The sequence below is a fragment of the Zootoca vivipara genome, chromosome 5 (genome assembly GCF_963506605.1).
Source record: "Zootoca vivipara chromosome 5, rZooViv1.1, whole genome shotgun sequence".
Taxonomy (NCBI): domain Eukaryota; kingdom Metazoa; phylum Chordata; class Lepidosauria; order Squamata; family Lacertidae; genus Zootoca; species Zootoca vivipara.
The window spans coordinates 10,695,562-10,709,776 of NC_083280.1; the positions used below are offsets into that span (position 1 = coordinate 10,695,562).

The 14,215-nt window shown below is 44.4% G+C and overlaps 1 protein-coding gene across 4 annotated transcripts in view; it reads right to left on the bottom strand.

The window, feature by feature from the left end:
- Positions 1-12,077, bottom strand: part of FXR1 (FMR1 autosomal homolog 1) — a 34,908-nt gene extending 22,831 nt beyond the window's left edge. Inside the window, exons 1-3 of one of the 4 annotated variants that reach the window (XM_035132626.2) lie at positions 12,060-12,077; positions 11,575-11,674; positions 513-565 (exon numbers count right to left, since the gene is read on the bottom strand). In XM_035132626.2, coding sequence (XP_034988517.1) covers positions 513-565; positions 11,575-11,625 — 104 coding nt within the window. In that variant the 5' untranslated portion in view covers positions 11,626-11,674; positions 12,060-12,077. Of the gene's footprint in view, positions 1-512; positions 566-11,574; positions 11,805-12,059 lie in introns of those variants that run through there. The other 3 variants (XM_035132627.2, XM_035132625.2, XM_035132628.2) reach the window with 3 other exon arrangements.
- Positions 12,078-14,215: the final 2,138 nt, after the last annotated feature.

Sequence of the window (14,215 nt, forward strand, 5' to 3'; positions counted from 1 at the left end):
TTTAAACAAACAACACTTCTGTAATATTCAGAACTGTAGTTTGTTCTAAAATGAAAGTGGAATGTCTCTCTCAAGTATTAGGGTGGTGGGGAGAGGAAGAAGATTGAGACTTGTTGCAGTTTGCTCCCAATCACCTAAACCAGGACAATGACAGCCAGAAAGGAGGGGGAAATGTTCTCTTCTAATTTACAGAAGGATCTCTGCCTTAGTCACAGGGAGGCAGCCAACAGAGTGGCTATTTACCAGCCTCCCCATTGTCAACACAGTAAGATCAGCTGTATTTCTATTTAAACCCATTTCAATTTACTATAGTTGCCAAGACTACGGGACTACTGTGGCTTCAAGAACTTAGCAACAACATTTAAGGATGTTCTTTCCATTTTATATTCAGCTGTATTTGTAGTCAAGCTCCTGCACTTTGTCTCCATAGTGAAATATGTTCTATGCATTTCTGGGGGATGGCACATTATGTAACTAAATAAAGGGAATAATATTTTCAACATAGTACGTACTTATTTTCAAACACAACTGTGAGTGAATCCTCATGAACATCTTTGATGAATCCCTAGAATAAAGTATAAAAATTGTTAAATACTGCTATCAAGGATGATTTTTTTCTTTTTCAAAATGGCACCTCCCATTAGAATGGTAATTTTAAACTGAAACAATTTTTAAAGAAAAAACACAACATGGTTAAATATGCCAAAGATTGCATACAAACGTGATACTTAATGGTTTGCAGCAGCTTTGAGGAAAATAGGATATTCGTCAATCATATTACAAAACTATTCAACTTTTAACTATTCTAATATTTACTTCTAGGTAAGAAGGAATAAATATACAGTGGTACCTCAGAAGTCGAACAGAATCTAATTGGCAGCCAATTGGAAGCACCAGAAGCCGCATCGGATGTTCGGGTTCCAAAAAACATTTGCAAACCAGAACACTCACTTCCGGGTTTGCAGCATTCAGGAGCCAAAACGTTTGACTCACAAGGCGTTTGGGATCCAAGGTACGGCCGTAGTAAAATTAGTAAAGGGTTTACTGAGTTTATTAGTAACCTCATCTTCAACTATACATAACACTCAAAAGCTAAATAATTTTAGCCAAAGTATAATTTTACAAGAGAAATGCTGCTATTATTTTGCAGTTAGCACACCACAGATTACAACATCAGAACTAATTTAAGGAAACATTCCACTTTTCCTTTCAGGAAAGAAAACTGCTACAGTGATAAGTGATGGCAATTCTAGCTAAATTAAGTGTCCCAGCCACATCGGCAAAGTTTCAAGTTTACTTAAAGAATTACTGAAACCACCAGTCAGCAAACTGTGTTGTCAACAACTATTTCTATCAGTCAGGAAGAGCATGGGAACATGCCCCAGCATACACAATGTGTTTTTCTCCTGCCATTGAGAAAGTGCAGTCTGCCCTCCCCTTCCCACGAAGAAATTGAGGGTATAAATAATTAATTTCCCACAAATTCAAGTTGCTGCATGTCTCTTTTTAGAAATTAAACATTGCCCCCAGCTCAGTAGCAAATAGTCCATACATAACTAGAGAACTCACTCCCTTCCCCCCCCAAAAAAAATCCTGAGTTTTTCCCAATTCCTGTCCAGCAGCTCTTCACAATGATAATACTTCTCCCAATCAAACTCTCTTGACATAGATGAGCTCTTCATTCTGTTCATCCACTTCATCAACAAAGGGCTTCATTTTTGCCAGAGAGGAGAATAGCAGGAATCTGCTTTCAGCATCAAGCTAAAAGGCTACTAGTTTCCCCTCCACTCAAGTAATCCACTTCAAGTTTTCTGGCAGCCTAACTCAGCTGCTGTAATGCAAACTCCATCTCCTGCTGCTGTGCTAACAGCTGATCCTACAGTCTCAAGTCCATTGACTTTGCCTTAAGCATGTTTCATTCTACACAGGATTGAGCTGTAAGCCTCACAATATATAGCTCAGGCCCCAGGGGCATTATTCACCAGAATGAAAATTATCCATGCCTCCAAATTCATGGAGGAAAAGGCTGTATCAGTGACTACTAGCCAGGATAGCTATGCTCTGCCTCTACAGACTCAGGTCGTACTTGCTGGTTGGCCACTGTGAAAAGAGGATGCTGAACTAGATGGGTCATTGGTCTGATCCAGCAGGCTGTTCTTATGTTCTTATTACTAACTACAGTGGCTACATTCACATGTCACGTTAAGCTAAACCTTGGCTTAGCATGAATGCACTAGTTCCCAAGAAATAGGTTGTGGCTAATCTGATCCTCCATTGCATAAAATAGAAGCAAAAGCTTGCAAACTCCTTCTCATGACCACACCAGAAAAATGTTTGGAACATGAGGCTCACCTAGGCTTATTCTTACAATGCTGAACACTACAGTCTGAAGAAGCCTACTGAGAACCAAAAAGTTTTTCACAGTGGACTATGCTATAAAATACAACATGTCAACCTTTAAAATTATACAAAAACCATAGAGCTTAAAAAGGGGGGTGGGGGAAGCAGACTCACAAGGAAAGAAGGGAAAATGTAGTTATCGCCCAGATGCCACCAGAGCACTAAGCAGCAGAACAGGGTCCAAGAGAACACAATGCTATGGACCTTGTCCACAGGCAGTGTTAAAACCTCAGAAATATAATCTAATCGCCAAATGGCATCTTAAACCTACATTGCAGTCACCACAATGTAATGCCTAGGTACTGTTGGGATTTTTTGTGGTGGACATTATTGTTGTTGTTGTTATTAATTTCATTTCTATACAGCTTTATATTTTAAAGAACAAATCTCAACACTGTTTGAAGAACAAATCTCAAGCCACTGCACCAAGAGAGCCTTGAACCTGTTATAGACACAATCCATCATCTGGTCTCAGTACTGGATTTAGCTTTGTTGTTGCATCCCAATACTTCAGCCTACAAATTGCCAGCTTTAATCTAGTTCCACTGAAACCTATGAGATTTAAGTGAATGGATGGAGCTAGTGAACTTCCAAGGACAATCCAGGTAGCCACTGCTGGAAGACAAAATGCTAGATAGCATAATGTTCATACAGCTCTTAAACATTCACCTTTGTTTCTGATCTAACTACCCCATTATCACCCTGCCTCCCACACCTCTCTCCTTGACAAATTATTCAGTTTGTCAACATCAACAAAAATCCCAATGCCAAAATTCAAGCATCTTACAAATCCATTCAACAAGAGCAAAAAGGACAGTCAGAAATGCAGCCCTCATATGCCCTATAGCAGGCATGTCCAACAGGTAGACCGTGATCTACTGGTAGATCACTGAACGTCTGCAGTAGATCACTGGTAAATCATTGGCTCCCCCAAAGAAGCCAGAGGCACCATTTTACCTCCTCCCTGAAAAAACTCAACAACTTTGACCTGAACCCCCAAAAAGGGGGTAGATCAGGCATCCCCAAACTGCGGCCCTCCAGATGTTTTGGCCTACCACTCCCATGATCCCTAGCTAACAGGACCAGTGGGTCAGGGATTATGGGAATTGTAGTCCAAAACATATGGAGGGCCGAAGTTTGGGGATGCCTGGGGTAGATCACCGCCAGTTTTTAACTGAGTAGATCACAGTCTCTTGGGAGTTGGCCACCCCTGCCCTATAGTTTGAAGCTATGGAATGTAAGATATTCCACATAGTCAGGACAAATTAAAAAATAGCCCCTCTCAAGCCCTCTGCTCATGCTAAATGGATGAAGGGAGGACAACCACAAATAACGACTGGCTAGTAAGCCCAGCCAACATTTGTAGGTGCCAGTTTGACAACCCCTGTGTACTGAGATTCAACAAGACCTTGTTAAGAACAGAGCAAGTAAACTTAGAATTGAGGTATTTGGAGGGATTTCAAAATCACAGCTTTTTGTGGGAGTTTACCCTAAGCTGAAAATAACTTTGCTTCCCCCATTTCCTGCTACATTACACATTTAGAGCTTTCTATTTCTACCTTTAACCAAACCACTAGTGTTCCCTTGGCTGATGTTTCCTTTTGCTTCATAAACTCTGGAGGAGGGGGGAACTGAATGGGAGGAACATGTTATCAGGTTCAACTGCCAGCCTGGTTAAGACTCCTGTCTAAAACCCTGCAGAGCTGCTATCAAGTTAGTGTCAGCATACTGAGATAGACAGACCAGTGGCCAGACTCCTATGTTCCTTTGTTGTATGGTGATTAAGAGTGTTGGACTCGGAGCTAGAAAACAAGGATTCAAATCTTCACTTACATATGAAGCTCACCAGTCACTGCCACTCAGCCTAACCTACTTCACAGGGTTGTTGTGAAGACAAAATGGGGAAAACAATGCACAGGACCTTGAGCTCCGTGGGGAAAGGTGGAATATAGATGTAATAAATGAAGTTATAATAAACTTACAAGTATGGGTTGGACTTAGTTATTTGTAATTTGATTCTATGACTTTGATGTGCACACATCAGTAAAGCTTAGAATCTAAATCAAAGCTCCAACGACTACTCTCAGTGTTTGTTTGTGTCACTGGTATATCAATGTATCAAAGGAAATACTGGATCAGTAATAACAAAGAGCAAAGGGGGGGGGAATCGGGGGGAAATGTGTCCCTCAAGACCCAGAGCAAATACAAACATGCATAACAGGGGAGTTATAGAACTGTTCATTATGCTTCACATTGCTAGTTTGACAATACCCCTGCAATGAGCATCCCATAAAAAGGGGTTTGATCTATTCACACAAGCGTGCACTGAAACAGGCTCCTCATATGATACTGTGGTGTTATAATTTCCACATAAGAACTATACTGTCTCATTTATGCACATCTGATCACTTTATGATTAAACATGAAGCATGCCAAGTTTCTCAAATAAAAACAAGTGTATAAATTCTATACTGATGAAGAATCAGTATAGAATGAAATTTGTACTATGTTGTACTTGGCAGGAGTTCAACCAACATAAAAGCTTTAATGATCTGAACAACGAAGAATTTGATAAGTTTATTTCAGGAATGGAAAGGCTTTGACCTTCAGATGTTGTTGGATTCTCTTCCTATCACCCTTAGCCTAGATGGTCAATGGTCATGGATAATGGGAGTTGTAGTCCAACATCATCTATAGGGCCACAGGTTCCCGATCCCAGGTTTAGCAGACTTATTTTATCAGAAGTCAATATCAGTCACATCACAAAGTCATTTGAAAAAAATCAGATATATTGAGACCATTCTTTTGAAAGCTTCTCAATTTCTCTGAATATGTTTAGTTGTCTAGAAAACTATTCTTATTATGCTACTTTGTACACTGGGATTTCAAATTGATTTTTCAAAATCATAATACACCCAAAGGAAAAAATAGTGTTTTATACAGTGGTACCTCGGGTTAAAGACACTTCAGGTTACAGACGCTTCAGGTTACAGACTCCGCTAACCCAGAAATAGTTCCTCGGGTTAAGAACTTTACTTCAGGATGAGAACAGAAATCATGCGGCAGCAGAGGGGGGGGCCCATTAGCTAAAGTTGTACCTCAGGTTAAGAACGGCCCTCCAGAACGAAATAAGTTCTTAACCCGAGGTACCACTGTAGTGACATAACACGAAATAAAATATTTAACTTCCTATTTTCTCAAGAGCCTCTACTATCAGAAGCAGATAACCTAAAATAAGCTTACAGCTATGCAACTTGCCAGTGATTGTGAGATAGCAAAGTAAAGCTCAACCCAACAGAGACATGGATACTCATGGGCAGCAGAAAGCAACAAGTACTGGCAAAGAACAAATACGGCTCAAACTAACCATTGGAAGCAGATATTAAAGCATAGTTCCAAAATTGCAAAAATCTAGTAGTTCCAAAATTGCAAAAATCTATGTATTATTTGAACTTGACAAAAACTTTGTGCCTTCTTCCTTTGAGTATGGCATTGTCCAGTTTCTAACCTGCACTAATTTAACAATGGCTAGTGCAATGCAAACTATTTCACTGCAAATTTCCAAGTTCTTCTGAAATGGTAAACATCATCCAATATTAACACTGGATTTCCCATAAGATTTTTGGCAAATGTTTGTTCTAAAACTCAGATTTCACAATTCTTGACAAAAATAGCCACTCCTTTGTTGTCTGTCTATCTCGGGACACAATGGGAAAAGGTGTAAACTCAAATTGTTGAGAGAGATTTACAGCACCTGCTGTGGCTGTCGAGAATGATATGAGAGAAACATTTTTACTGCAGCTGGGGCAGATGGAGGCATCTGGTTGTGCTGCTACAGGTGCACCATGGCGTGTCTTCTCTCTGCACTCCTCCCTGCAGTCATTCCTCCTTTGGTCACTACTGTGGTATACAACCTGACTGTCTGCCTCCAAGCACTGTGGTCTTCTGCAAGGGATTCCCACACAGTGGGGTTAATGTTGCCAGCCTTCATATCACGTTTGCAGAGAATGCAGAGAATGTAATGCAGAGAAGGTACTCATGAGAGAGGAATTAAGGCTTTCAAAATTTCTGTCCTGGGGCTTTACTACATGCCTGAGAGTTGATGGCGTTCTTCAGTTCATTCAGGGAGGGAGGGACATCCAGCTCTTCCAAGAAAGGCAGAGTCTGGATGCTATCAATTGCTGTGTTGGAAACCATGTTTTCCCAAGAGTACAGTTCTTGAAAGTGCTCTGCCCATCACTTCATCTCCCAACAAGGTTTTCAGTGGTGCAGTTTTCCTGCCTGTTGGTCCAAAGGCTGTTCTCATGCCTTCAAAATTACATCTTGTGATGCTTGCCACACTAAGAAAGGCAACAATTGCTAAATAATATGCCAATATAAAAACCCACAGCAGGTTAAACCACAGAGCCTAGGGCTTGCCGTTGCTCAGTCCCTGCTCCTGCCAACCTAGCAGTTCGAAAGCATGAAGTGCAAGTAGATAAATAGGTACCGCTCTGGCGGGAAGGTAAACGGCGTTTCCGTGCGCTGCTCTGGTTCACCAGAAGCGAGTTAGTCATGCTGGCCACATGACCCAGAAGCTGTATGCCGGCTCCCTCGGCCAGTAAAGCGAGATGAGCGCCGCATCCCCAGAGTCGTCCGCAACTGGACCTAATGGCCAGGGGTCCCTTTACCCTTTACCTATAAAAACCAGATATTAAGGAATCTGTTGCATTTCAAAATGCTAGAATAATTGGCCTTTCCTCAAGACACAGAAAATCAACCAAGTAACTTTGAGGGCCCCTCTGTGGAGAAGATATTCCACAACTGCAATGTCACTACTGGGAATACCCTTCCCACTACCAGAGATTATTTTCTGGAAACAGAGTAAAATATCCCCCAAGGATCTCAGTAGCTTCTAAATGATTATAAACTGACCACCGTACACAGAGGAAAAACCTGAAAAGAACTGATATTCAATCTGACTTCGTAAGAGTACATAAGAAAAGCCTTGCTGGATTATATCAGAGGCCTTTCTAGTAATTATTTTATTTATTTATTTATTTATTTATTTATTTATTTATTTATACATACATACATACATACATACATACATACCCCACCCATCTGGCTGGGTTTCCCTAGCCACTCTGGGTTGCTTCCCACAATGATCAACCAAATGCCTATGGCAAGCTCACAAGTTGATGGCAATAGCCCTCAATTGCAATTGTTCAACAGCAACTGGTATATTGGAGGCAGTATACAGACATAACTTGTAGCCACTGAAAGGCTTAACCTCACTGGAATTTGGCCAACCCCATTTTAAATCCTTCTTAAATTGAAGTTGGTACAGTACTAGTGTTTCCAGTCAATTTTAACAATAGTAGCACCACAGAGATTTCAGCGCACAGGCAGACCAATTCTTGAAAGTACCACTGGCAGTGTCAGAAACTCATATACAGTATATATAAGCTAAGCGCCAAACGGCTCGTTAAACCAGGGTTACAGTTGCCGAAAAGGAATGCCTAGTTGCCATTTTTGGACCAGACAGCTCAAAAATTGTTTTCTGCAATACGACTTTTTGGTTCCTGAAGCTCATTCTGATTGTGAAGATAAAATATAACTGACAGAATTCTACGGGACGTTTTCCTAGTGTATGAAAGCAGTCCAGATCAGAGGAACCCCCCCCCCCAAAAAAAGAACAGGCATACAACTCCAGCTGGTGGAGACGTCAGGCACCATCCTGGCACCAGGGCATCTTCACTTGGTTGCAAGTGGTTGATAGCCAGGTGCAAAATGTGTCTGGCACCTGGTGAGTTTCGAATGCTGGTACCAAGTTATGGCTACAGGGTTTCTAAAGTTAGCTTCAATTTGAAATCAGAAGTACCTGCATCAACTGACAAATCACCAGATTAAAAACAAACAAACAAACAGCAACCTTCTCTAATTGGAAATAAATAACTGTTGATATCTATATTTCTGGTTCTAAACTATATTTCTGGTTATTTATTCTTTGTTATAACAGGTGGGAAACTTGTTGTCAGACCCCCCAATTCCCATCACTCCAGCCAGCAGGACCAAAGGTCAGGGATAATGGGAGATGTGGTCCAGTAACACCTGAAAAGCCACAGGTTCCACAGCCCTGTAATAGGTCATGAACAAATCAAGCCTCATATGGCAGCTTACTAATAATGGGTATATTTAAAAAAATTAATCCATCTGAGCGCTCTGAAGCAATTATTGTACAACAGGTATCGTTGGACTACAAATCTCATTGTCTCCAATTACTGGCACACTGACTAGGGCTGATGGGAGTCATGAATCTAACAATATCTAAAGAGCTACACTACAAGTTGCCCCATCCCTGTTGTAGATAAACATGCTGTGGGAGGGAATCTTAAATAGCCATAATTTTGAAGCAAGAATCTACAAGCACGTACAGTCACATGGATTTTGCATTCTGTCAATATATCCTCCCTGAGTTATTCAGGAAATTAAAACAGGATGGCCTGCATTCAAATGGGAGGATTTGGAATTATTTTTGTGTCAGTCACATTCTTATTATTTATTATGTATTTATATTATATATTGTCACTAGCCAATATAAATCACGAAAAAAGAAATCCAAGAGTAAGTTAAACATATAAATTTCCAGATTTACCAACTATTAAAATTGTAAGTTTTCCAATTCATACATGGTCTTCAATAGCCATAACCTTTTCAACTTTGATCCCAGGCCCACGTAAAGGCAAAGGGCTAGTCACAACAGTAGCTAACAACTCCACAAATGCTAAAAGGCAATGTCTTAAATGCTCCGGAAATCCTGGCTTTACATTAGCAGCAACTAGGCCCAAGCAATGTTCAATTTTAAAATGGTGCTGTGATCCATGATAAGAACCATATATGCCTGGTATGTGGCTGCCTGAAGCAATCATCACTGATTAAATTCAGTCTCAGTGAGACTTTGTATTACTTTCACCACCAACAACAAGGAGTTCCAACTATTATTGTCAGTTGGTTGGTTTTATTTAAATCACAGGCTTACCATTCTGAAAGCAACACTTTCCTCCTTCTTCCATGTGCACACATGAAAAAGCAGAATAGAAAATTCACTTCTACAAAAATAAATGCTTGTGCTAGCTAAGCGAGGAAGCGTCAAGGCCAAATGGATTCAGCAAAGTATAAACATAATTTCATCGTATGTACATACTAAAGTTGAACAAAATTTTCAAAATGCTGAGTGAAAAACTTTTAACATACCATGGCACTAAACTTGAACAGTCTAACCTTCTTACATATAAACTGAAGTTGTCAAATCACATCTCTCTCGTCATCAAGCCTGCAATTACTGTCTTTGAAAAGTCATCCACATATCACAAAAATGAATTCCAGATTTTTACTGTGACTTTGCATTTGAAAATATCTTAAGATAGACCAGGTACCCCCAAACTTCGGCCCTCCAGATGTTTTGAACTACAGTTCCCATCATCCCTGACCACTGGTCCTGTTAGCTAGGGATCATGGGAGTTGTAGGCCAAAACATCTGGCGGGCCACAGTTTGGGGATGCCTGAGATAGACATTTCAACACTCCTGGAGTCATAAAACTAAAGGATGGCACGGGTATGTTGCACAAGGTCATAAAGAAATAAAATGGCAGGCAAAATACTTCCCAGAAATTCCTGACACCACTAACCAGTAAAAAGGCCCTACTGAGAAAATACATAAATTTTAGAACAAAGGAACTGCCTATATTCTGATTTATTTGTAAAGTTTATACAAGACATTAAATTTTATTCCACAAATGAAGAGGAGGACCCATGTTGATATGCATATGACTTCAAGTACAAAATGCAAATGTAGTGTAATTGGAGTTTCAAAACCTTATTACAAGAGAGACCCCCTCACCTTAAGTTTTATAAAATTGCCATTGGTGTTGCATGGAACATCAACTAACAACAATCTTTAAATTCCCATCACATTTACATGAGTTATACTTACCACAACCTCCACCCAAAACACAGACATAGTGAATAGTTTTGTTGTAATTGGCATACATTTATGATTAAGTATAAATAAAACTTTCGCAGTGCGCAGAGAAATTTGTAATTCACAATGCTGGCTCCTATCAGTGCTCCTGTAGAGGAACAGAGGCCTCATGCCATAAAAAGGTCTAGGATTTTCAAGCATTCAAGGCTTGGCTTAGGGAGAAAGACTGACAGCAACAGCTGAGAGTATCCTGTATTGATCCTGTAACATCCTGGCATACCAGGGAGGGTGGCAGTGAAGAAAGCTTTCTGGTGACATAAATAAACTCAAGAGTCTGTAAAAGTATTAAGCTTGTCGTGCAGTCCTAGCTTTATGAAGGAGTACCTTATTTAAAACAGAATAACCGGCATTTTGGGTGAAGAATCCCACACCTTTCAACCTACCTCTAGCCCTAGCTTGCACAAATGTTCTCTAAAACTTATCGCCAGAGGTGTGACTCCATGCTGCCTGACCTGAATCTAATATTAGTAAAGGGATATAAAATGTATTTTGACTAACAACAGAGGACATCCCCCACACCCCTCACAAGTGACTCATAACACCCCCACCCCACCCGTGCCCTACTTGAACACATCACAGTAAAATTCAGAAGGTTCCTTTCCCTCCCCCACTTTTATCAAGGTAACAAGGCCAAAACAAAAACAAAAAGCTTCCAACACAAAACCCTCAGAGAGAGGTTTCTCAAGGTGCTTCACAAAGTCAGCCCAGCCCTGCCCTGCCCTGTCCCGGGAAACGAAGGGAAGCCCATTCGCACATTACACCGCTTTTCTGGAGTGTCAAAAAAGAAAAAGCGTCACCTCAACACTGCGGGGACACGTAACGCACGCAGAACGTGGGCTCTCCCCAAGACCTCACCAGGGTCCCACCCACCCGGTCACCCAAAAGCCCTTCCCAAAAGCCACACGCCACACCGCCCCGCACCCCTCGCCTCACACACCTTTTATCCTCCCCACCCACCCCCAAAAAAGAAACCGTTCAACCTTCCACTGTCTGCCCGCTCGGGCCTGGGCCAAAGGCTCCCAGCTCCGAGGGTGGCTGCAGAGGGCCGCCCTTCCGCCCACCCCTCCGGCCCCAACCCAGCAGTAACGGGCCGTGCCGCCCGCCGCGGCCGCTCCTCCCTGGGCTCCCGGCGGCGCTAGGGCGAGGCGTACCTTGTAGAAGGCCCCGTTGGAGCCGCGCACTTCCACCGTCAGCTCCTCCATGTTGGGGCCGCAAAGGACGCCGGGACGGGCTTCTAGAAACTATCTCCACCTGAGGGGGAGAGAGAGAGAGAGCGACTGGAGGGAGGGGAAGAGGGAGGGACGGGGCGCCCTCGGGGCTTTTCCCCCTTCCTCACACCCCACGCAGGCCCAGGGCCGAGGGAGGAGCGGAGCAGGCGGAAGGAGGAGGAGGAGGCCAAGGGGCGGGCGGCGCCGCCCTCGAGTCTCCGCCGCCGCCGCCGGCGACTCACGGAGGCGTAGGGATCTCCGCTCCCTCAGGCCTCACCGCCCCCCCTCCCACCTCCGCCGCCTCGCGCGCGCCTCAAGGGCGGGCGGCGCCTCCTCAGGCCGCGAAACGGGAGAAACAAGATGGGGGGCGAGGGCTCGTTTTCCTCGCTCCCTTGGAGAGGCGGGTGTTTTGTTTTATTTTATGCTACCTTTGCTACTAAGCGGGGGGTCGCACCGCCTCTTCTTCGTCCTCACGACGTCCTTCTCCCGCTTCTTCGCGCACACGCGCTAGAGAAACGCCGCCTCACGCGACGGTTTGCTCCAGGAAAGCCCTCGCAGGCGGGGGGCGGCGTGTGGGGAAAAAACGCCTGTCGTTTAAAGGCGCCTTGAATCAAACCCGAAGGGGGAACAAGGGTGGGATCCGCGCGCCCACATCTATAGAGGCGCGTTCTCGGCACAGTCGCTCACCCCGTGACGGGAGATAAGCTGCGTTCAGACGTGCACGCAGAGGTGCTGCCTGTCCCCGCGCGCCGGTGGGCCGTGGGAGTTGCCGCCGGCCGCAGTGAGAAAGCGGGAGCGCGCAAACACGCCAAGCTGAGGGCAGAGTCGTCCTGGCCCAAATGAGCGGTTGGCTTTATTTACACGCAAGATTAAAGAGTCGTTGGTTACAGGCCAGTGTCGCCAGAGGTTCACCAGCCGGACATGGAGGCAAGAGCCCCAAACTTGAATGTAATCTGGGTGTAAAGCCGGGGGGGGGGAGCGGGGCGGAGTCCGGATCCAGCTGACCTGCTTTTCAATGATAGTGTTCTCTTGTTTGTTTTCACTGAACACACCTGAGATTAGCGACCAAATCCATTACAATGTTTGCAAGCATGCACTTTGCAACTGCAAGTGGGGCGTTGTACTCCATACTCTGCCACGAAACTTTGAAATTTATTTAATAAGAGAGGCTCCCAGCAGCATCTTGGCAGGTTTTGCGGGGATCACACTGCCTGGCCATACTAATGTGCACGCAAAAATCTAAAACATGCAAATAATTAAACCGACATAAACCAAAATGCCATCAGAATAATTCAAGTAAAACAGATCAGAAAAAGTTGAAAAGCGTGAGAGAAGAAAAGCATTGAGGGAGACTGGTATTGCACCCCACGGAGCTTTTTTTTAACCACACAGTAGAGTTGTTCCTGGTGCAGTAGTAGTGGGGAAAGGCCAACATTATAATGAAAAAATAGAACAATATTTGCTGCAATCAGGCCCACTGTTACTTTCGTACTAGTTTTCTTCCCTGCCGTCCACTATGATGCAATGGTGGGCACAACAAATATTTTTGAAGTGTGTTAAAAGTGAAAGTAAACATTTATTTGTCTTATTTCTAGATCACCCATAAGAGATTCTTAAAAAGAATCTAGATAAAAACAGTCCTATAATGCTATTTTCAGGAACAATAAAAAACTAATTAGGTAACTTAATGCTTAATTTAAAGGCGGGGGACTATGTTGCAGGTAGTTCTTTGCAAACTGGTAGATTCTCCCCAGTGGAAATGCGTACAGGTTGCACCTAGACATACAACAGAAAAGCTACCGTGTTTCTCATATTATAAGTCATGTCTTATAATTTTTTTTACTCAAGAAAATAAGCCTATGGCTTATTTTCGGGGGGTGTCTTATTATTTTTTTAAAAAATTACAGTATGGTACCTCCCCTGTCCGGCGCCCGGAACTGGCTGCTGCTGCGCTGCTGGGCGTGTTGTCGGCGCTTCAGCAGGGCACGCTGCTGGGTCCCGCCGGGTTGGGGCTTCACGCGGCGCGCGCTGAGTCTCTTGCCGGATCCCGGCTCGGAGCAGCGCGCGCTGCGGCTCTTGCTGCGTCCCGCCGCCGGGTTGGGGCTTGGAGCAGCGCCAAGCGCCAACCCAGCGGCGGGACCGGCGGGACCTGCAGCGCGCGCGACAGGAAGAGGAGGGACCAGCGAGTGGCAGCCGCGGCGGCCAATGAAGGCTCGGCCGGGTGTTTTTTGTCGTCGTAGCTGCGTCCCGCTGCGTCCCTCCTCTTCCTGTCGCGGCTCGGCGCCCGGAACTGGCTGCTGCTGCGCGCGTTGTCGGTGCTTCAGCAGGGCACCCTGCTTGGTCCCGCCAGGTCGGGGCTCCACGCGGCGCGCGCTGAGGCTCTTGCCGGGTCCCGCCGCCGGGTCGGGGCTCGGAGCAGCGCGCGCTGCGGCTCTTGCTGCGTCCCGCCGCCGGGTCGGGGCTTGGAGCAGCACGCACTGGGGCTCTTGCCAGTCCCGCCGCCGGGTCAGCGCTTGGCGCGGTGCATGCTGCTGGACATTTTGGAGGGGCAGCAGCAGCCGGTTCCGGGCGCTGACAGGCATCT